Source organism: Mauremys reevesii, linkage group 24 (assembly GCF_016161935.1).
Source record: "Mauremys reevesii isolate NIE-2019 linkage group 24, ASM1616193v1, whole genome shotgun sequence".
NCBI lineage: Eukaryota > Metazoa > Chordata > Testudines > Geoemydidae > Mauremys > Mauremys reevesii.
Genome location: NC_052646.1, coordinates 14,040,253 through 14,063,940, shown reverse-complemented (window position 1 = coordinate 14,063,940; position 23,688 = coordinate 14,040,253). Strand labels below are relative to the sequence as shown.

Sequence of the window (23,688 nt, the reverse complement as noted above, 5' to 3'; positions counted from 1 at the left end):
AGATGGAATGTGAGGAGGTGACTTCCTGCTTCTTAGCTAATGGCTGCTGCTTGGCTGCTCTTTTAATCTGGCTGCAGACGAAGGCCTTATCCTTATACTGCAGAACCTCGTGCTAAAGACCCCAACTGAAAGCAAAGTGCTCAGACCTGTGTAAAGTGCCACCAGACTGTGCTGAGCTCACAGATTCTCCCTGACCCTTCAAAATGCCCATTACCAAATGCCGTACCCCTCCTCTAGCCCCACCTCTGCCACCCTACATCCCGTTTCGACAATTTCACAACAAAAAAATCTTTCTTTCATTTCAAAATGACTTTTTGTTTTGAAATGTAAATTAATTTATTCTAAAACTATGTAAAAAAAGAGATCAAAATTGGAACAAAGTATTTTGAAATGATCAAATCAAAACATTTCAATTAATCCAAACTGAAAGAAAGTCAGAGTTTCAGTTTGCAAAAATTTTCAGCATTTCCATTTTTCATTCAAATCTGGAATGGGAAAAATTTTAGAAATATTGAAAAATCTCATGGGAGGAATATCATTTCCTACCCAGGCCTTATCATCAGTAGATTTCAAACTGCTGTACAAAGCAGGTCATTATCCCCATTTTACAGTTGGAGAAATTAAGGCACAGAAAAGGGAAGTTCTTTGCCTACAGTCACCCAGCAAACTAGGGTCAGACCTGTGCACAGAACCCATGCCTTATGAAGCCCAGTGTCAGCTTTAGTCAAAGCTGCACAGGTGTCTTCAGAAGGCTTAATAGTCAAGCTGGTTTCAGGTTTTTTAAATGAAAAGAATTCTCATTTTAAATGGCCTTTTTAAAATAACTTTTGTGAAACTGATGGATTTTTTCCCCCCTTGAAATTTTTTGGATTTTGAAAAATTTAAACAGAAACTGTAAACAACCTGTTGGTTTTTCATTTTTTTTCTTTGATTTTTTTCATCTTATTTTTTTTAGCTTTCTTTGTGCTCAGTTATCTCTCTGTTTGGTCTTCTTCATTCATTCCTTTTTAATTTGATTTTCTTCTTTTTTTGGAATTCTTAATGCTTTTTTGTTCTTTCTCAATCTTCAAGTCTAGATTTTTTCATACGCATTCTTCATCTTGTTCTGTCTTCATACTCAGTCTTTTTCTCTCATGTTCTTTGTACTGAATATTCTTCTACAAATATGTATTTCTTCATGCTCATTCTTCTTGTGTCTTCTTCATACTCTGCATTATTCTTTAAGTTTGGATTTCTTCATGCTCATTCTTCTTGTTCTGGCCTCTTCATGCTCAATCTTCTTCACATTTGGATTTCTTTATGCTCGCTCTTCATCTTGTTCTGGCTTCTTGTTCTGGCTTCTTTTTGTTCAATCTTTTCTCTCACTTGTGCTCAGTCATTCTTCTCCATCATTTTCAAGTTTCAGTAACTCCTCAGTTACCGTCCTCCTGCTTAACATTTTTTCGAAGTTATGTCGCTGCTCCATTAGGGAACATACTCATTTAAAGTTGGCTAACGCTCCCTTATAATGTCTTTGGCAGACTTTACAAGGGAGCATTGCACAAGTTCCTCTTCTCTGCCTCCTCCCCCTCCCTCCCTCCCAGCGCTTCCCCCAGCTGTTTGGTGGTTCTTAGGATTTTCTGGGAGGGAGGGAGCGAGCAGGGAAGCTGCCCCCCCCCCCCGGCAGGCAGGGCCATCCAGAACACAGGGGCTGCAGGGTCCTGGGCTAGGGGGGCCCTGAGGCCCTGGCCTGCAGCTCTAAAGCCCCTTTCGGAATGCGGCCCTGCGAGCATGGGCCAGAGGACTCAGGAGGAGCAGAGGCTTCTCTCTGGCCGGCTTTGAAGAGGAAAGAGCTGCTTCTCTCTGGCACCTGCACGGCTGCCCCTCTTCCTCCTGAGGCCTCCAGCCCATGCTCGCAGGGCTGCATTCTGAAAGGGGCTTTAGAGCTGCAGGCCAGGGCCCCAGGGACCCCTTAGCCCAGGGCCCTGCAGCCCCTGCAGCCCCTGCGTTCCGGGGGCCCTGCTTGCCGGGGAGGGGGGGTGGAGCAGCTCCCAGAATCGTGGCCATGGAGATGGTGCTGCGCTGTGCAGAGCCACCTGCACACCCCCTGCATCAAACAGGAGCTGCCCCAGGTAAGTGCTCTGCACCTCCTGCCTGCCCCAGCCCTGAGCCTCCTCCCGCACCCCCACCCTGAGCGCCCTCCTGCACCCTAACTCCCTGCCAGACCCTGCACCCCACTCTGAGCGCCCTCCTGCACCCTAACTCCCTCCCAGGCCCTGTACCCCACTCTGAGCACCCTCCCGCACCCTAACTCCCTCCCAGACCCTGCACCCCACCCTGAGCACCCTCCCGCACCCTAACTCCCTCCCAGACCCTGCACCCCACTCTGAGCACCCTCCTGCACCCTAACTCCCTCCCAGGCCCTGTACCCCACTCTGAGCACCCTCCTGCACCCTAACTCCCCCCCAGACCCTGCACCCCCAGCCCTGAGCCCCAGGGGTAAGATAGGGACACCTCCCCACCACAGTACAGTACTGTACAGTATATAATGCCTTTTGTCTGCCCACCAAAAAATTCCTTGGAACCTAACCCCCCAATTTATGGGAAAATTGGATTTGTTTAACATTGTTTCACTTAAAGTTGCATTTTTCAGGAACAGAACTACAATGTTAAATGCGGAGTTACTGTTCTTCATGTTGGTTCTCATCTTCTCTGTTTTCCGTCTTCTTCACATTTGGTCTTCCTTGTCCCTGTGTTTAGTGGCACTTCTTTGTGTGCAGTCTTTTTCTTTGTATTCATATTCAGTTGTCCTTGTTTTTCAAGTTCAGAGTTCTCTGCGATGGTTGATTTGCTTTCTTCATGTCTGGTCTTTTTTCACATTTAAGCTTCTTCTTCATACTTTATTTCCTACTGTTATTAAGTCGTTCTTCCTCGTATTTGGTCTTCTTCATGATAGGTCTTCTTTTGCATGTTCTCCCTTCTCCGAGAGGACAATGCCAGTCTAATGGTTAGAGCAGAGGGGTCTGGAAGTCAGGACTCCTGGTTTCTATTTTTAAGTCTGGAAGGAAAGTGGGGTTTAGGGTTGAACTAAGAGAGCCTAGGAGTAGGACTCCAGCGTTCTATTCCCTACGTGGGTGGGTAACTAGTATCTCTTGCTTAGAGCAATGAATCTGGAAGTTGGGACACTTGGGTTCTTTTCCCAGCTGTGATTTGGTGTGGGGTTTCTGATCCTCTTTCTTAATCCACAATCTGTTACTTTCAGGTCTTTGCAGAGCAAGTTTCCGTGGGAAAGAATTCATTACAGTCTTCATGCAAAACCATGTCGAAAGTGTCGGAGCAGATTGCAAGCTGTTCATCACTGGTTACCATGCCTCCACTACGGTTACTGTGACGGTGAACAAGGGTACGTTCCAGAGAGTGACACCTGTTGGAGAAGGACAGATGGTGACCGTGCAGATCCCAGCCTCTGTAGAGATGTTTGGGAGCAAAATGTTTGATAGCACCATCCTGATTCAGGCTGACAAAGACATCTCTGTCCTGTCTGTTAACTCAAAGCCCAATTCCATTGCTACCACTGTAGTGTACCCCACTGAGAAGTTGGGTACTGTATATTACATTGTAAGTCCACCTGGTTTCCATTTAGGAAGCTACAAAGAGTTTGCTGTCGTAGCAGGGCAGGCTCCCACTACAGTTGATATTTACTTGAAAGGGGCTGTACTGTTCAAAGGGTGGATCTATGCTGCTGGGCGTAAACTCACTGTTACCCTCGCTCCCTACCAAGCCTTGCAACTGCAAAGCTTAGTTGATTTATCTGGTACCAAGATTGAGTCTCGGGAACATGTGGCCGTCTTGACTGGGCACAGCTGTGCTGAAAAAAACACCGCTTGTGATCACGCTGTCGAGCAGCTCCTGCCCGTCTCCAGCTGGGGCAGCACATACATCATCCCTCCTCTGTCCTTCCAGAACAAGTATGACATTGCGTACATCATCGCCTCCCAAAACACACGCATTGACTATCAGTCAGGGCCCACACGAGCTTCCCGCAACATATTGGCTGGGCAGGTTGTTGAATTTGAAGTCCGAGTCTCTCATCCACTTTACATCTCTGCTAGCGCCGGCATCCAGGTTCTTCTCTTCTTCACTGGTGCTAAAAATGGGAAATCCACATATGACCCATTCTTCATCAACATCCCACCCATCATAAGCTACTGCCAATCCTACCACATTGACGGGTTGAAGGAGTTTGAGAACCATGTGTTGATCATAGTCAAGAGCTCAGAGTCTGGCAGGATCACCTCTGATCAGAGAGCCATAGGAAATGTCCAGTGGAGGCAGATCCCCGGCACGGAGTATTCTTGGGGAGAGTACAGCTTCGGCATAGGGATTAGTGCCCTTTCCATACAGCACCCAACCTCTCCCTTCGGTCTGCTGAGCTTTGGAGGGAACGATCATGGTGGATATGGCTCATCCGGCATTTGTGCACACAGTAAGTCAATTTTGGGTGTAAATAAAAGCCACCCTCCCTCCCCCAATCCTCCATAGAATGGGATATGGCAACACATATACACAAAGAGACTGCACACAGCTTGAAATAAAGCTTTGTCACCTTTGTTTACCAGCCCCCTCATCCTGCACTGAGACTGCTAGTGGCTGAAAAATGCACAGCAAACAGATTGTTTCAATGCCTGCCAGTACATGGCATAAGTGAGCTCTTGTATAACTGGCCGGTTGAATCTTTCTAGGTAACCCGACCCTGTCCTGCAGCACTGTTCAATGCAGGAAGAAAGAGACGTGTCAGATTGTAGATGGCCGCCCGGAGTGTGTGGCTGAGTCAGAATCCACCTGCTGGGCTCAGGGAGACCCACATTATCACACCTTCGATGGGCGGAATTTCGACTTCATGGGCACCTGCACCTACACCATCGCCAAGACCTGTGGCTCAGACTCAACTCTCCCGTCATTCAGTGTCAAGGCCAAGAACAACAACAGGGGCAACACGCGTGTTTCCTATGTTGGTTATGTGACGGTTGAAGTCTATAATGTCACTGTCTCAGTGATTAGATCTGAGACTGGGTTTGTGAGGGTAAGAGAGCAATGTGAATAAATACTGATATTTTGTTTTCTGCTTATGTTTTAAGGGTAGATTTGGTGATGCTAACATAAAGTCACATATGGCAGCTGCTGGAAAGTTTTACGACAGAGTTTTACTTCAGATTTGAATAATAGCTCGCTTGCTATTCCAGCCCTGGGTTCCTCCTCTTCCTTCAACTCTGCCAGTGCCCCTTAATCCTATCACACATCCCCTTGCAATTCCAGCCCTGGTATCCCCCCCCTTTCCCCGCAACTCTGCCAGTGCCCCTTAATCCTAACCCACAGCCCCCTGCTATTCCAGCTCTGGCCTCCCCCCTTTCACCTCACCTCTGCCAGTGCCCCTTAATCCTAACCCACAGCCCCCTGCTATTCCAGCCCCGGTTTTTCCCGCTTTCCCCTCACCTCTGCCAATGCCCTTTAATCCTGACCTGGGATCACCTCACACCCAGCTCTGCCAGTGCCTCAGTCTAAACTGACAGTCCCCCTGCAACTCCAGCCCTGGGCTCTCCACATACACACAGATCTGCTGGTGACCATCAACCAAGACCCACAATCTCCCCCCAGCTATTGCAGCCCTGGGCTGCCCCCTCCAGTCCCCACATACACATAGCTCTACTATCCCAGCTCTGGAATGCCCCCCCCGCCCCCAAGTTGCTCATGTAACTCTCTGCCTCTGTCTTCAGCACAGCATGTCACGCTAATGGTGGCTTTGTATAGAAAAATCTGTGGCTGAGATTTCCAAGGCTGATTTGGGTATGTAACTACGTGGCAATTAATGGGAGTTGTGTGGCTAAATCCCCTAGCTAAACTTGCAAATCTCATCTTATCATTATTTATCAGTGGCACAAAGCAGCCTCAGTCCCTTACTGTGCCAGATTCCTCTGGGTAATGCACCCAAAACAATGATAGTTTCTTGTGGTTCAATTTCCCAGGTGAATGACCAGCGCTCCCGCCTCCCCATCTCTGTGCTCGAGGGGAAGCTGAGGGTGTATCAGAGTGGGGGCTCTGTGGTCATCGAGACTGACTTCTCCCTGAGGGTCTCCTACGACTGGAGCAGCTCCCTGGTGGTGAAGATCTCCAGCAGCTTCTGGGAGAGCATGTGCGGCCTATGTGGCAACTACAACGGGGATGCCAGGGATGACTTTGCCACCCCGTCTGGGACACTGGCTGCCAGCCCCGTGGAGTTCGGGAGGAGCTGGAAGGTGGAGGACGGGGACAGGTTCTGCTGGGACGACTGCCACGGGGAGTGCAAGAGCTGCTCCCCAGAGCTGGTTGGCAGGTACAAAGCTGAGCCCTTCTGCGGTTGGATCACCAAAGAGGCGGGTGGCCTCTTCAGCCAATGCCACTCCGTGATTGACCCCCAAATCTACCTGGACAACTGCGTCTATGACCTGTGCATGAACGACGGCCTCAAGGAGATGCTGTGCCAGGCGCTGACAAGCTATGCTGATGCTTGCCGGAGAGAGGGGGTGGCCATCTCTGACTGGAGGACACCCACGAGGTGCTGTGAGTATACCCAGGGTGACAAAGAGATCATAGAATCATAGAATATTAGGGTTGGAAGAGACCTCAGGAGGTCATCTAGTTCAACCCCTAATCATCCCAGCCAAATGCTGGCTCATGAGCTAAAGGGAGCAGGTTTTAGTATCAGAGTTTGAAGTTAATGGCAAAATGTGAATGGGAACAGGTCCTCAAGAGGCCTAAAGAGATTTGTAGAACTGAGTGTAAATATTATGGAGGCTCTGAGATATCATGGATGTGGTAGGACTACACAGATAGATGTTTAAGTGCCTTTGGAACATCATAATGAGAATTGATCTCTCTGTATCACACCTCAGTGGTCCCCAGTTGGCTTCTGTTGAATAGCTCTGTCTTCTTTTAACACTTGTTAGGCACCTATAACTAACAATAATGAGACAGTTCCATCTCTGGTGGAACTTGGCATGACTTCCTTGACTTCAGCAGAGGTTCCGGCCTCAACCTTGGCTGTTGGGGGAATTTGAAAAATAGCCAGTGCAAATAATTAAAGAGACGGGGACTGAATAAGAAGGAAACATTGTGCATAGCTTGGCTAACTGATGACTCAAGCCATCTCTATGCTAGAAACATTTGCCATCATAAGAATGGCAGTTAGGGCTCTGATTCTTTGTGACAGTTTTATACCAGCAAACAACCCTAGTGTTGACACAATTATACTGGCAAACATAGGAACACAGTACTGGAAGGGACCTCCTGGGTCATTGCATCCAGTCCCTCCAGTATGCATCCTGTCATACAATCCCGTTCAGAATTTTATCAGGCTCCCTTTTCAAATCATGAAGTTCTTTCCCCAACTGCTCCTATTGCAAATCTGTTTCATGACTCATGGTCAGTTTAGCCTCCTTTGCTCTTGTGCCAATGTTTTCCTTTCGTTTAAACATTTCTTTTCCCTCCTTGGTATTCCCCTCAATGTATTTATGGAGAGAAATTACATCCCCTTCTTTGCTAGGTTAAATAAGAGAAGCTCTTTTAGTCTATTCTCTTAAAATAGACCTCCATTCCCCATATCATCCTACTAGCCCTTCTCTGCATCTACCCCGCTCTGATTTGATCTTTCTTCAACATGGGTGACCACAGCTGGACACAGGACCCAGCAGAGTCCTTTTGCCATCATAGCTTAATTCATCTGGGGAAATGGTATGAGCTCTATCAGCATAAGGACTCTTTTGCTGGTATAAGTTCTATCCCCACTAGGGGAGTTTGCGGTATTGCTATTCCAGCATACTCTTTCTCGTGTGGACTAGGCATAAGTGGTGGACGAGACAACCCTCTCAGTAGATCTGAGGTGAGGAAGTGGGTAGGGAAAATGTTTATGGTAGTCCCAGTTCATGGTAGTCCCAGTGGGTCTATCTAACAGTAATGGGACAAGATGGAGCAAGGGAAAAATGTCCTAATGGTGAAGTCTATCAGCCTACTGACTTAGGACGGGTGGGAGCCTCATTGCTTCAGTCATTTAAAGCTAGGCTGACAAAACCATGGGCTGAAGGTGACGGGGGCTGTGACATCTCTAGTTCTATGGGTCAGAGCTGACTGTAGGTTAAGGAGTATCATTAGGGGCTGCTATGATGTAGAATTTCCAGCTGGGCCTCCTTAGACCTGTGCCAAACTGTTTAATGCTACAGGGGAGCAATATTTCCAGTGACCTCAGTGTCCTGTTCTTTTGACAGCTCTGCCCTGCCCGGAGAACAGCCAGTACCAGCTCTGTGGCTCCGCGTGTCCTGCCACCTGCAATGACCAAGCAGCCCCTAACAACTGCTCCTTACCCTGCGTGGAGACCTGCCAGTGCAATGAGGGCTTCGTGCTGGATGCTGGAAAATGCATCCCCAAAGCCAGCTGTGGGTGCAAGTTCAACGGGCATCTATATGCCCTTGGAGAGCAATTCTGGGGGGACAGCACCTGCACCAGACGGTGCCTCTGTGATCCCCAAACCAGGCAAGTGAGCTGCCAGGCCTCAGGGTGCAGGACTGGGGAGCAGTGCCGGGTAGAGAATGGCATCCAGAACTGCTACCCCAGCAGCTATGGAACCTGCTCAGCTTCGGGGGATCCTCACTACATCAGCTTTGATGGGAAGAAGTTTGACTTCCAGGGCACCTGCCTGTATCAGTTCACCGGGCTGTGCATCAAAAGCCAGGACCTGGTGGATTTCCAGGTCCTAGTTCAGAACGACCATCGGGGCAGCCAAGTCGTGTCCTTCACCAAAGTTGTGCAGGTCAAAGTCTATGAGGTTGACATTGTGATCAGCAGGGAAAACCCCGGCAGAGTCATGGTGAGTTTATCAAACCCTTCTGCCCTTTCCTGGTCAGTCATCAGACCTGTCTTCCTTTGCCATGTTTAGCCACCGAACCTTTTTTCTTTTCCTGTGGTCAGTCGTCATTCTTTTCTTCTTTCCTGAGTTCGCTCATTTTACCTTTTTTCTTTTCTTTTTCCTTTCCTTTCTCCAGGACTCTGTGCCTAGATGTTTAATTGAACCACCTTTTCAGCACACTTAGGCAGTTCTCTTAATATGCTGAAAATTCTGATGGATAACTGGACTTTAGCTGGCTGACAGTTTTCATACAAAACCTTTTTTGGTAAAAAAAAATATGCAGGTTCAGCGACACCAAAATATTTGGAAAATTTGTGTTGGTTTCATCACATTGTTTCAATATGAATGAAACCCTAAAAAAAAAAATCCAAAACAATCAAATGCTCCATTTTGACATTTAAAAAAATCAGTTTGAAATGACTTTTAATTGAAAATTTGCTTTAATTTTATTTTCAAAACTATCCAAAACACAAAAAATGCTCAAAATTCAACCAAAACATTTTGTTTTGGGTCAGATGAAAAGTTTAGTTTCACCCAATATATATGTACACACACACACACACAATTGCCACACATACACACAAACACACACACAATTGCCAGCAATCTGAAAAACCCATTATTCAGCAACCTCTACTTTGGAACTGCCTGGAATTGCATCCACATTTGCTTGTGCCTCTTTCAGTTCCTCCAGCTCAGATGTAATTTCATGTAGATAATCAGCCGAACCTTACTTTCCGCATTGCTGCTATACAAATAAGGCTTCTCCGTGTATGTCCGCATGGCAAGCGGAGCTGAATGAAATGTGGACTGTGAACCTCACAGGAAGTTTAGATCTTTCCAAATTGTGTTTTCATCCCAAAATGGGGTAAAAAAGTTGAAATGTCAAAATATGCCATTTTAATATGTTCAAGTGAATGAAACCTTTCAAGCAACTCAAACAGGAATGTTCTGATCCAGCTTCTTCAGCCACATTTCAAGATTAAATCGTATTTCCCTATTCCCTGATGGGAGCTGTAGTTTCTGACACCATTTTCTCCCGGGGGACTATATCTCCCATAATACAATCAGAGTCATGTGATACCCATGATGCTCCAAAGAGTGGAAATCTATTACTGGGAGCTATAGTCCCCCAGGGAGCCCAGCCCATTGGCGACAAGGGGGACTGGAACTACAACTCCCATAAGGCAATGTGCCAGAGAGAAAAGACGTTTAATTGTTTTTTAACTGACTCAAAATGAAACGTTGTGGGGCAGTTAAAAAATGAAATATTCCAGTTCAGGTTGAATTGTCCCAACGTTAATATTTCATTTTCATTTTCCTGTCAGGAAAATAGAAAAATTCCAGCAAAATCAAATTTCTCTGGTAGTAAATTTCAAATGTTCAGAAACTGCATTTTCTGCTGCAAAAATCATTCTGCTGGAGAATCCCAACCAGCTCTAATTGCAAGTTATTTCTCCTCAGATTCATTAGCTTGCTTCCTTTTTTGTGTTCATTTGTCGCTCTTCTTATGTATTTTTTCTTTTTGTGTTTAGTTGCATTGGGTTCATTTGGGAGGTTTGTATTGGCAATTTTAATCAGTCACCATGAACAAAAAAATGGGTAGGATTTTTTTATGACTCAAAAACATTCCCAAATTGAAAATGTTTGGTTTTGGAATCAATAAACATTCATTTTCAAAAACTACTTAACCTGCAAATGGGAAACTGAAACATAGTTTAAAAAACGTTTTAAAAAAAGGAAAATAAAAAACGAAGAGAATGAAAATGAAATAAAAATTCACCATTTGGGTTTTGTTTTCAACCAGCTCTACCTGTAAAGTTCTTTAGAGGGCAGGTTCAGAGTTGCTTGCTCAGTGTCAGACCATTCTCACTGATCCCTTGGCATTGATCCCAGGTGAACAGCGTGCTGATCAACCTACCACATAGCACCAACGACAGCAAGATCTCCATATACCGGAGGGGGCAGGCAGCAGTGCTCCAGACTGACTTCGGTCTCACCGTCACCTTTGACTGGCAGGGCCGGATCACTGTCACTGCTCCAAGCACCTACGCTGGAGCCGTGTGCGGTCTCTGTGGGAACTTCAACGGGGACAAGGGTGATGAGTTGACCACGAGGGGTGGCACATTGGCCCCAAACCCAACAGTCTTTGGGCAGAGCTGGAAGGTGAAGGATATCCCCGGCTGTGTGGAGATTACCAAGGACGAGTGCTCAGATCTAGAGGCTGTTGAGAGACGCCAAAGAGGAATGAATGGGGAGTGTGGGATCCTCCTAGACAAGAGCGGCCCCTTCCGAGAGTGTCACAGCAAAGTCAACCCCGAGGGCTACTTCCAAGACTGCGTGTACGACTATTGCATCTTCAAAGGCCAACAAGCTGTGATATGCCAGCTTATCACCAGCTATGCCACAGCCTGCCATGCTGCTGGGGTGACTATCTATGCCTGGAGGACCAACTCCTTCTGCAGTAAGTGGAAGCAGCTTGGGACCATCTTCTGGGATGAAAGTTAATGCGCGAGGGAAAGAAAACAGGGCCTTTGCTCAAGGGAAAGACAAGTATTTGGTTTTCAGGGAAGGGGATATGAGATGTTTCTGCCCTAGGGGGTGCGGGCTCTGATCCAGCCCCAGAGTTGGGGGACTGGCCAGCTCAGGGTGGGCATGTGAGAGGATAATGGGATTTTCCCCCTAGGGGGCACAAGCTCTAATCTGACGCCAAGACAGGAACTGACTGGCTCAGGGTCAGGGAATTGGAATTCAGGGCCTGTCACTTGGAGGATGCGAATTCCCCCTGCCTGGGGGTGAGAAGTTGACTCAGTGTGGGTTGTCCAGGGAATGGGATATGGGGCCTGTATTTCGTGAGCATGTGAATCTCATGAAGGTCCTTATTGGACAAATGAGCCTGTCACAGAGCTCACGGTAATAACTGGAACTAAATACCCCTGAGTTGCCAGTGTCAGAAGGGGTCAAGAGATGAACAGACCATGGAGACTGAACTCTCCTCTGACAAGGGGTCCAACAATGACATACTGGCAAGGCACAATATGATGGAAGTTTTCCCGGCGGCTTCCTATACTGCACCCAACAGACTCTGTTGTCCAGGGCTGTCATCAGGCTCCCTTCTCCAGCCCTTACATTGTTAAATAGTTCAGAATCCATCTAGTTCTCTTTTATGGGATGCTAACGTCTTGTTGTTTCAATGGCAGGTCCCTCCTGTGCACAAAACAGCCATTACGAGGTCTGTGCCCGGGGCTGCCAGTCAACCTGCAGCAGCCTCTACACCCCAGTTCAGTGCTCGGCTCAGTGCTGGGAAGGCTGCGTGTGTGATGAGGGCTTTGTGCTCAGCGGTGATGAGTGTGTCCCTATATCCCAATGTGGATGTGTCTACCTGGGATTTTATTATAAGGCTGGGGAGACTTTCCACCCAACGTGCCAGGAGCAGTGTGTGTGCCAGGCCAGCGGAGACGTGGTGTGTAAGGGGTTGTCCTGCCGCCCTAATGAGGAGTGCAAGCTGGTGAATGGCATCCGGAAATGCCACCCTGTCGGATCCGCAACATGTTCTGCTGCTGGGGACCCCCACTACCTCTCCTTCGATGGGGTCGCCTTCGATTTCCAAGGCACCTGCACCTACATCCTGGCCAAGACCTGCACCAACACCGGGAACCTGACGTCCTTCTCGGTGAAGGTGGAGAATGTGCCCTGGGGCAATGGGAAGGTGTCTGTCACCAAGCTGGTGTCCGTGGAGGTCTACGGGCTCACGCTCACCCTGCTGCAGAACAGGAAGGGGCTTGTCATGGTAAGTCCTGCTCAAGATGTTCCCATGGGGCTGAACCCTGCAATGGGGCAGCCCACCGATGTGGCAATGCAAGGGGCACTTGTCTCCTTGGTCATTCATTAGGAGCGTGTAGGCAGGAGGGGTCAAATACCCAGGATCTGATCCTGAACTTATTGGCACCAGTGCCAATCCAGAGGCATCCCGCTGAAGAAAGCAGAATTGCTTTGGATTTTCTCTGGGACAAGTGAGATCGGAATCCAGCCCTCAGCTCATTGCACTCAGTGGGTGATTGCAGAGTAAGCCCAGGGAACTGAGATCAGAATCGGGCCCTGATGCCATTGCACTGAACGAGGTGACCCTGGATTTACCTTGGGGTCAGTGACAGCAGAAATGGCCATAACTTAATTGAGTTCAGTGGAGTCACTACAGATTTGCCCATGTATCACCAAGACCCTGTCTTGTGCCCATAACCCACCCCTACAGCATCCACTCCCGTGGCTCACAGGGTATGGTCTGTCTCTTCCAGGTGGACGGGGTGTCTCATAACATCCCTGTGGTCGTGGCCGATGGGCAGCTCCAAGCATATCAGCACGGCGGGAACGTGCTGGTGCAAACGGACTTCGGCCTCACCGTGAGCTATGACCTGGTTTACCACGCCAGAGTCACCGTCCCAGGGAACTACCAGGGCCAGACGTGCGGCCTGTGTGGGAACTACAACAGGCGTCGGGACGACGAGTTCCTGCTCCCCGATGGTAGGGTGGCCCCTAACGTGGCAGTGTTTGGTTCCTCCTGGAAAGTCCCAATCCCAGGAGCGGACTGTGAGGACGGATGCTCCGGGAACAGCTGCCCGGTCTGCAAGGAGACAAAGAAGGACTTCTTCAAACAGCGCAACTACTGCGGGCTGCTCACGGCCCCCGATGGCCCCTTCGCCGCCTGCCACAGCACGGTCAGCCCCACTGTGTATTTCAACAACTGCCTCTATGATATGTGCCTGGGCAACGGGGATTCCCAGGTCCTGTGCCAGAGCATCCACAGCTATGTGACGGCCTGCCAAGAGGCCCGGGTCACCATCCAGCCCTGGAGGAGCGCCTCCTTCTGCCGTAAGTGCCGTGATGCTGGTGGGGACAGCATCCCTATGGGGGGTGGGGACAGCAATTCTAGGTATCTCATTCCAGGCCGCTGGGCTTCTTCAGAGACTCCTTTGGGTGGGAACCAACAACTTCATGTTCTGTTATAAAGGTGACCTGGTCCTCTCGTCCCTGCTAGAGTCTCCTCTCCTTCATGTCTGTCCCTCTAAGCTGTGGGGTGAGATCTCTCCAGCCATCAATTACTTCTCTCTCTGCTTTAGCTCTGCGCTGCCCGGCCAACAGTCACTACGAGCTGTGTGCCAACCTCTGCACCACCACCTGTGCCAGGATCACCGACGCCAGGAAGTGCCCAGACACCTGCGCCGAAGGCTGCCAGTGCGACGATGGCTTCCTCTTCGACGGCCAGGGTTGCGTTGCTCTGCAGAGCTGTGGGTGCTTCAACAAGGGGCTATATTACAAGGTACCGCCCCCGGCTGGGGTATTAACTCCTATCCGTTTGCTTCCTCCACGCCCTGCTCTCATCGGCCATGTTGGATCAGACCGTTGTCACTTGCCAATGGCAATACACGAATCTCTGTAGAAAGGCGAAAGGAACTAATGACGCAAGGCTGGTTCCATGACCCGTGTCTCTGGAAGGGCAGTGGAGTCTAGTGGTTAGAGCTGGGAGTCACGACTCCTCTGGTCTCTCCCCAGCTCTGGGAAGGCAGTGGTGCCTAGTGGAGTAGAGTAGGCGCGGCTGGGAGATAAGACGCTCCGTTCTAGTCCCAGATATGGCTTCCATGTAACTGAACATCTCCGCACTGAAAAACTACATTTCCCCTGGCTACATTGTGTTATTTTCCCTTTTTTCAAACAGCCTAATGAGATGGTTCTGACCAACAATTGCCAGCAAAACTGCACCTGCATTCCTGCTCAAGGGGTGACCTGTGAAGCTCACAGCTGCGCCAGCGATGAAACCTGTCAGATCAGAGATGGAGTCATGCAATGCATCAACATAGGTGAAAAAGAGTGCAAGAGTTAAACAAGAGGAGAGGTGAACGTAGAGACAGAGCCACTAGAGCAGACTCAATGGAGTCAGAACAGTTGAGGAGCGGGCACGGAGTAGAGTTTCAATCCTTAGATCTAGGAAGAAAGTGGGGTCTAGTGGTTAGAGCAGGGGTCTGTAATCCAGAACTCCTGGTTTCTATTCGCTGCTGTACCCCTGGCCCTCCCAAGTTACATAGTAGGTTCTCTGGGTTGGAGCTGATGGGCTGGTAGGCAGGATATATCAAATCAAGTCATTGATTTTCTCCTGGGCTTTGGACCAGGCACGTCACCGTCAAGAGGTAAAGAAAAGTATCCTCCGGGCCTGCCGCTTCAGTCAAATATTGAGGTCCTTACTCTACCTATTTACTTAATCCTATTCGGGCAGAGCTTCTACAGAAGCTGAAGAAATTTCTTCTTCATCATCCAGTGAGCCGGGATATGTGGACTTGGTCTCTGGCCTGTAGGAAATTGTCTCTCATTGACTCCTCTCTGGATGGCCCATCTTCCAAATGGCTTTGATGGGCCAGCGGGTTCTGGTGGGTACCTGGGCCTGTGCTGAACCGAGCTCCCCTGCCCCTAGCCCTCACTCATGGACTGCTGGGATTTCTCTCCTTTCAGATCCCTGCAAAGACCTGACATGTCGGTCCAAGGAGACGTGCAAGATCGAGAACGGCCGTGCGATGTGTGTTCCCAACTTCATTGGAACCTGCTGGGGCTGGGGAGACCGCACTATCACACTTTCGACGGGCTGAACTTCAACTTCCAGGGCACCTGCACCTACACCCTGGCCAAGTACTGCGGGACCGACCCCACCCTGGTGCCCTTCACCATTGATGAGAAGAACGACAACAGGGGGGGCAATCAGGCTGTCTCCTACGTGCGCCTGACCAACATCTACGTCTACGGGTACAACATCTCCATCCACAAGAAGGAAGTTGGGAAAATCAGAGTGAGTAAAAAGTGCAAAAATGATCAGAAAGGTTACATTTAGAATAAAAATATCTCCCTATCTGTACTCCCATGCCCATACACACCTATCTATCTATCTATCCGCATACAAATCTGTCTGTATCTCTGTCTATTCTTCCCCATACGTATGCATCCATCATACCATCCATCCCAGGACCAATCTGTCTATCCATCTGTCAGGATACACATCTATCCCTCCATCTGTTTGTCCCCACACACATCTCTCTTTCTCTTCATCCACCCCATACACATCAATCCATTTCTCAATCTATCACCAGACACATCTGCTTTTTCTCCATCTATCCATCCACTCATCCCCATACATATCCATCTATCTAATCTATCTGTCTACGCTAGTTGAAGATTAATTTGGGGGGGGGGGGTTCAACATCCTTTTTCTTCCATTCTTACAAAATGGGCCAATATTTTGTTTATTTTTCAAGAATTTCTGCTGAATCAGGACCTTCATTTTGAAATAGCTATTGCTTTTTTTTTTTAAATTTAGAAATCTTAGAATAGAAATTTTTCCGGATTATCATAAAAAAAAATCCCCTTTTTGTGATCTCAAAGTGGCCATGAAAAGAAACAAGATCAAAAATGAAAACATTCCAATAGGGAACTGAACAAGTGAGAAATAAACCGATTTAAAATGATCTGCTCCAGGCGCCTGTGCCCTCACAGATCACTTGGCCAAACATGTATCCATGGACCACATAGGCCACGCAGTGCCCCTAGTCCTCCCAGAACTTCTGTTCTCCCAGTCTCCCCATGTCACAGCATCCTTACAGGCCACACAGGATAACTGGTTCCTGTGCTCCTTCCACAAACACACACTCTCTCTCTCTCTTTGGTTTTGTACTGCCGAGCGTCACCATAGTATCCAACCATCCTCTACGTAACATATTTTGACAAGAGTAAACTCCCTGCTCAAATCCATGGAGCTTCTGGCTTTTCTCCTCTTTTTGGAGTAGAGAAATCTCTGCTTGACGTAGGATTTTGTGGTGAATAGGGCGGGTTTCAAGCGGTGAGTATCATTGTCGTTATGGTGGAGAAGCTTTATTAAAGGGGAGGGTCTTCCAGCGTTTCCTAAGGTTGGTCAGACTCTGGATTTATCTAATCTGCACTGGGAATTCATTCCACAGCCAGATCCCCGGACAGAGAACATTTTATCCCTGAGGACTCAAGTGCTTAATTCTGGGCTTTCTAATCTTTATTGTCCCAGAGGAGCAGAACTCTTGTAATAGGTGAGATGAAAAGAGAAATAACCATTGGTGTTTTCCTCCTATCGCTAGATCAATGACGTGACCACCAGCTTGCCAGTGACCCTTGAAGACGGTAAAATCAAGCTCTACCAGAGCGGTCTCAATGCTATCTTGCAGACAGACTTTGGTCTGCAGGTGTCGTATGACTGGAATTGGCACCTGATCATCACCCTCCCCAGCAGCTATTATGGGGCCATGGGCGGCCTTTGTGGGAACTTCAACCAAAACCATGGAGATGACATGACGTCACCCAACGGCACCAGAGTCTCCTCCATCGTGGAATGGGCCAGGAGCTGGAAAGTCAAAGACCGGGACCCCTTCTGTTGGGATGTTTGCAAAGGGAATTGCCCAACGTGTGATGAGAGCAAGCAGAAGATCTACGGGGGCGACGAATACTGTGGTTTGATCAGCAAAGCACCAGGAGGGCCCTTCAGAGAGTGTCACCCCAAAGTGAGCCCGGAGGACATTTTTGACAGCTGCATCTATGACGTGTGTCTGAACGGGGGAGCCAAGACCATCCTGTGCCAGGCGCTGGAGGCCTACACAGCCATCTGCAAGAAACAGGGCATCACCGTCTATGACTGGAGGACACCATCCGGCTGTGGTGAGCTCTGTGCTTTGGTTTCTTTATTGACAAAAGCAGCAGTTAGACGAGACTTACTCTGCTGGTTGGGGAGATGGCCAGTGGGCTGAGCATCAGGGCAGACATCAGGCCTCGGTACTGCACCTTGGCAACCAGACGCCATGGAGATATGGGCCTGAGGAATCCCTATAATAGACTAGCTAGATTGAGAGTGGATGGACACATGGCTTTCCTAGATTACATTAGAGAAAGAGAGAGACTTACTATATTGTTAAGAGGATGGATTAGATCTATTGGGAGATTAAATAGATTCAATTGAGGATAAGTGAATAAAATGGATAGAGAGAGAAAGATTTAATGGATGGATAGACGGATTAGGTGCATGGGGAGATAAAATCAATTAGTGGTGAAGATTGGTAGATTAGATGCTGAGACGGATGGATAATTAAATGGATTAGGTTATAGATTAGACAGATATAGATACTCCTGGATGTACACGTCAATTAGATGGAGGCAATGAAAATTTAATTACAATCTAAAGTAAAGAAAATCTCACTTCCTCACTTCAAATAAGGGGTGGTCAACATTGTGTAAGAGGGATGTAACTGATGAACGGAAGAGGGGGATGGCTTTGGTGGGTGGACTGGATGGCAGAGAGGGATGGATCAGAAAGCGATGGAAAGATGAGACCCGTCTGAAATACTACCTGGAAATACAGGTGCACGCCCCAGTAGGATCTTCTTAGCCTTTCCACTTCCAGGGTACCTGTGCTGAGTCCTAGGCCATCTGGGGTGGGTGGGGATTCCAGAGGAGGCCTTGACAAGTGAGGGCTAGTCTGCTCTGGATGCACTTTGCAGATCTTCTTGGGTTTTCTATAAGCAGAGAGCATTTCCCTGCTCTCCCAGCTAGCAAACACCCTTCCCTAATTGGGTTGTTCCCCGTGCTGGGCTCCAGAGGTGGCCTTAGTGTGCCTGCTTGTATATCAGGCCTGTGATATAGAGGATGTCGATTGCACATTAGAATTTGTCTCTGGCTCTTGCTGCATCTAAGAAGGTGTTTATAGTTCATTTCCTGTGTTGTTAAATCTCCCCCGCTGTGACTCTCTCCCAGTCCCAATCTGCCCTGAGAACAGCCACTATGAGGCCTGTGGGAGCGCTTGCCCAGCCAGCTGCTCTGACCAAACCGCCAACTCCTCCTGCCGGGAGCCCTGCGTGGAGACCTGCCAGTGTGACAACGGTTATGTCCTGAGTGCCGGCCAGTGTGTCCCAGTGGGGAGCTGTGGCTGTGACTACAATGGCCGCTACTACAAACCCAGTGAGGAGTTCTGGGACGATGAGAACTGCCGCTCTTGGTGCAGGTGTGACCCCAGCCTGGGCCTGGTGGTTTGCCAGGAGACCAGCTGCAAGGCCAATGAGAGATGCGCCGTGATCAACGGGGTCCGTGACTGCTACCCAATCAGCTACTCCACGTGCACGGCCTCCGGGGACCCTCATTACACCACCTTTGACGGGAAAAAGTACGATTTCATGGGCACCTGCATCTACCAGCTGGCTGGGGTCTGCTCCGAGGACCCCACGCTCACCCCGTTCAATATCAAGGTGGAGAATAACAACCGTGGCAGCAAGGCCGTGTCCTACACCAAAGCGGTGACCTTGGAGGTCTATGGCAGAAACATCACTGTCAGCCAGCAATATCCCCGCAAGATCAAGGTAGGGACGGAGAGCCACAGGACTACTCGGGGAGCTGTGAGCAGGAACTCAATGGCCCCTGATTTCTCTCCCCTTGCAGAAATAAGACCTGCGTCCATTGTACACTGAGCTGGCGGTGGATGTACACGGAGTAATTAAGTGCCCCTTTGTGAATATATACGGCAGGATTTTCTCCTCCCAATCAGTGCCGTTATGCCAGTGTAACTGCTGTGCATTCAGTAGCCTCACTCATTTATCAGGGGATCGGGTCCGATTCCCTCCACAGGGAATGGGACAATTCACACCAGCTGGGAATCTGGCCCATTGACTCTAAAGGAATCAACATACAAAAAAGCTTCCTCCACCAAAGTACTTAACCCTGACTTCTGTTGCGTGAAGGCTCTTTACAGGTATCTGACAGCAGAGAGTTGGAGTCAATTACATTTACACTGCCCAAGGGGTGTGAAAGAGTCTTAGGGCTGCTCACAAATCAACCACTAATGTGGCACAACAGAACTGCGGTAGCTGCAGCACTGTAGTGCTTCAGTGAAGATGCTATCAATGCCAGTGGCAGTTCTCCCATTGATGTAGCCACCGCCACAAGAGGCACTAGCTAGGTTGACAGGAGAATTCTCCCGTTGAGCTAGCAATGTCTACAGCAGGGGTTAGGTCAGTTTAACTGCATCGGTCAGGGGGGTGGAGTTTCCACAGCCTGGAGTGATAGTGATACTGACCTAATTTACTAGTGTAGACAGGCCTTAGCGTAATCGGGAATTCAGACCATCCCCACCAGACGGACATAGTCTTCATGAACCTCTCCTAGAAAGCTACTCTCATCGCTAGGCCCCACTCCCCAATCAGAGCTGGGGGATAGACCCCAGGAGTCCTGGCTCCCAGCCCCCATGCTCCAACCATTGCCCTCCCAGAGTTGAGGATAGGACCCAGAAATCCTGATTCCCATCCCCGACTGCTCTAACGCAACTGGGGATAGAACTGGGGATAGAACCCAGGAGTCCTGGCTCCCAGCCTCCCCTGCTCTAAGATGTTAGGTCCCACCCCCTTCTTTCCCTTTCTCTCCCTTCCTCTCCCTTCCCCGAGCCAGGGATAGAATCCAGGAGTCCTGGGTCCCCACCTTCTGCCTGCAGTATTCATTCAAAATTAACCCCCGGCCCTGCCGCGTCTGTTCCAGGTGGACGGTGTCTTTGTGGCTCTGCCTTTCTACCATGAGGAGAAGCTACAGGCCTATGTCAGCGGAGCCCAAGTCCTCATCAAGACCGCCTTCGCCCTGACGGTGACCTTCGACGGGAGCAGCCTGGTCCGGGTCACCGTGCCCAACACCTACGCCAATGTCCTCTGCGGCCTGTGTGGTGACAACAACCAAACTGCCAGTGACGACTTGACCATGAGGGACGGGAGCCGGGCGGCGAATGCCGTCCAGTTTGCCGAGATCTGGAAGGTGGGGGAGGTCCCTGGATGCTTGCCCAGTTGCACCAAGGACTGCCCAGTCTGCAGTGAGGCTCAGAGACAACCCTACAAGGGAGATGGATACTGCGGGGTCATCACCAGAGGGGACGGGCCGTTCAGAGAGTGCCATGAGGTCATTGACCCAGCCCCCTTCTTCGACGACTGCGTCTTTGATACCTGCCAGTACAAGGGTCACCGTGATGCTCTCTGCAGCGCGATCAGCGCCTACGTGACGGCCTGCCAGGCCAAGGGCATCCAGATAAGGCAGTGGAGATCGACCTCATTCTGCAGTAAGTGTCACCTCTAGAATCTGCTTTAGGGACTGGCTAGTCTGAATTTGCAGCACCCTCTGCAGGGGGCTCAGAACGGCTCTGCTGTGTGTCTCTGGCCTTATACACCTATCATCTTGCAGCAGTGTAGCCAAACGTAAAGGTCACCTACTTAGCTTTGCTTGAACTTCATGCTGTAGTGATATAATCCCGTCCCCTTGCTGGCACCTGTCTCCCAGGGGTTGGAAATACTTTGCAAACACTAGTCATCCTTCCCTTCAGGGTCAGGAAAATGGACACAGAAAGAACTAGAACAAGTTTCTCAGAGTCACGGGGGAAGCCAATGGCAGAACCCAGCTATCCTGACTCCCAATCCTCCATCACTAAACGATACACAGCAGTCCACATGTCCCCTTGTCTGCAGCTGTAACCACTAGACCAAACGTCCCTCCAAGAGTCAGAAAGAAAACCCCAGAGTCCTGGCTCCCAGCCCTTCTGTGACTAAGCTACTAGATCCTAATCCCTTCCCAGAGCTGGCAATACACCCAGGAAACCTGATTGCAAGCCCTCCAGCTCTGATTGGCTAGATCCCTTTGGCTGCTCACATGAAGGACTGGAACCCATCAGTCCTGAGTTCCAGTTTCCCCTGCTTTTAACCACTAGATGCCACTTTCCCCCCCCAGAGCCAATGACAGAGCCCAGCAGACCTGGCTCCCAGCCCTCCCCGCTCTAACCCAGTAGACCCCACTTCCCTCCCTGAACCATGAGTAGAAGCCAGGAGTTTTGGCTCCCAATTCCCCCGAACAACACTATATTGTAAGTGATACCTGCACCTTTTCTTCCGATTGTGCCTTAATTTAAGAAGCTTTCTCTCACCCCCATCTGTATGTTCCCTCTGATCTTCTCCTGCAGGCGCCACCTGCCCCAGTAACTCCCACTACGAGCTCTGTGGGAATGGCTGCCCTGCCACCTGCCACAGCCTCTCGGCGCCGGACGGCTGCGACGCCCCCTGTGCCGAAGGGTGTTTCTGTGACACCGGGTTCCTCCTGAGCGGAGACCGGTGTCCCCGTCGCGCAGTGCGGCTGTGTGCACCAGGGCAGGTACTACGGGAAGGGAGGTGTTCTACACCAAGGCCTCCTGCCGGGAGAAGTGCCAGTGCAAAGACAACGGGTGGTCCAGTGTTGGGAGACCTCGTGTGCAGCCAACGAGCAGTGCAAGGTGGCTGATGGCGTCCGGAAATGCCAGCCTGTCGAATCCGCAACGTGTTCTGCTGCCGGGGACCCCCACTACCTCTCCTTCGATGGAGTCGCCTTTGATTTCCAAGGCACCTGCACCTACATCCTGGCCAAGACCTGCGCTGACGCCGGGAACCTGACGTCTTTCTCGGTGAAGGTGGAGAATGTGCCCTGGGGCAATGGGAAGGTGTCTGTCACCAAGCTGGTGTCCGTGGAGGTCTACGGGCTCACGCTCACCCTGCTGCAGAACAGGAAGGGGCACGTCATGGTAAGTCCTGCTCAAGATGTTCCCATGGGGCTGAACCCTGCAATGGGGCAGCCCACCGATGTGGCAATGCAAGGGGCACTTGTCTCATAGGTCACTCATTAGGAGCATGTAGGCAGGAGGGGTCAAATACCCAGAATCTGATCCTGACCTTATTGGCACCAGTGCCAATCCAGAAGCATCCCGCTGAAGAAAGCAGAATCGCTCTGGATTTTCTCTGGGACAAGTGAGATCGGAATCCAGCCCTCAGTTCATTGCGCTCAGTGGGTGATTGCAGAGTAAGCCCAGGGAACTGAGATCAGAATCGGGCCCTGATGTCATTGCACTGAACGAGGTGACCCTGGATTTACCTTGGGGTCAGTGAGAGCAGAAATGGCCATAACTTAATTGAGTTCAGTGGAGTCACTACAGATTTGCCCATGTGTCACCAAGACCCTGTCTTGTGCCCATAACCCACCCCTACAGCATCCACTCCCGTGGCTCACAGGGTATGGTCTGTCTCTTCCAGGTGGACGGGGTGTCTCATAACCTCCCTGTGGTCGTGGCCGATGGGCAGCTCCAAGCATATCAGCACGGCGGGAACGTGCTGGTGCAAACGGACTTCGGCCTCACCGTGAGCTACGACCTGGTTTACCACGTCAGAGTCACCGTCCCAGGGAACTACCAGGGCCAGACGTGCGGCCTGTGCGGGAACTACAACGGGCGTCGGGATGACGAGTTCCTGCTCCCCGATGGCAGGGCCGCCCCTAACGTGGCAGCATTCGGTTCCGCCTGGAAAGTCCCAATCCCAGGAGCGGCCTGTGAGGACGGATGCTCCGGGAACAGCTGCCCGGTCTGCAAGGAGACAAAGAAGGACTTCTTCAAACAGCGCAACTACTGCGGCCTGCTCACGGCCCCCGATGGCCCCTTTGCCGCCTGCCACAGCACGGTCAGCCCCACTGTGTATTTCAACAACTGCCTCTATGATCTGTGCCTGGGCAACGGGGATTCCCAGGTCCTGTGCCAGAGCATCCACAGCTATGTGACGGCCTGCCAAGAGGCCCGGGTCACCATCCAGCCCTGGAGGAGCGCCTCCTTCTGCCGTAAGTGCCGTGATGCTGGTGGGGACAGCATCCCTATGGGGGGTGGGGACAGCAATTCTAGGTATCTCATTCCA

At 50.1% G+C, this 23,688-nt stretch overlaps 1 protein-coding gene across 1 annotated transcript in view; it reads left to right on the top strand.

Moving 5' to 3' along the window:
* The first annotated feature begins 3,396 nt into the window (after positions 1 to 3,396).
* The window catches only part of LOC120390531 (IgGFc-binding protein-like), a 68,535-nt gene continuing 48,243 nt past the window's right edge, over positions 3,397 to 23,688 (top strand). The window contains 17 exon segments of the mRNA XM_039513260.1: positions 3,397 to 4,465; positions 4,722 to 5,062; positions 6,003 to 6,576; positions 8,277 to 8,875; positions 10,811 to 11,378; positions 12,115 to 12,704; positions 13,210 to 13,783; positions 14,032 to 14,231; positions 14,628 to 14,769; positions 15,416 to 15,517; positions 15,520 to 15,746; positions 17,059 to 17,632; positions 18,722 to 19,320; positions 20,489 to 21,053; positions 21,945 to 22,095; positions 22,097 to 22,535; positions 23,041 to 23,614. Of these exon segments, the coding sequence (XP_039369194.1) occupies positions 3,421 to 4,465; positions 4,722 to 5,062; positions 6,003 to 6,576; positions 8,277 to 8,875; positions 10,811 to 11,378; positions 12,115 to 12,704; positions 13,210 to 13,783; positions 14,032 to 14,231; positions 14,628 to 14,769; positions 15,416 to 15,517; positions 15,520 to 15,746; positions 17,059 to 17,632; positions 18,722 to 19,320; positions 20,489 to 21,053; positions 21,945 to 22,095; positions 22,097 to 22,535; positions 23,041 to 23,614 (7,864 nt within the window). The 5' untranslated portion in view covers positions 3,397 to 3,420.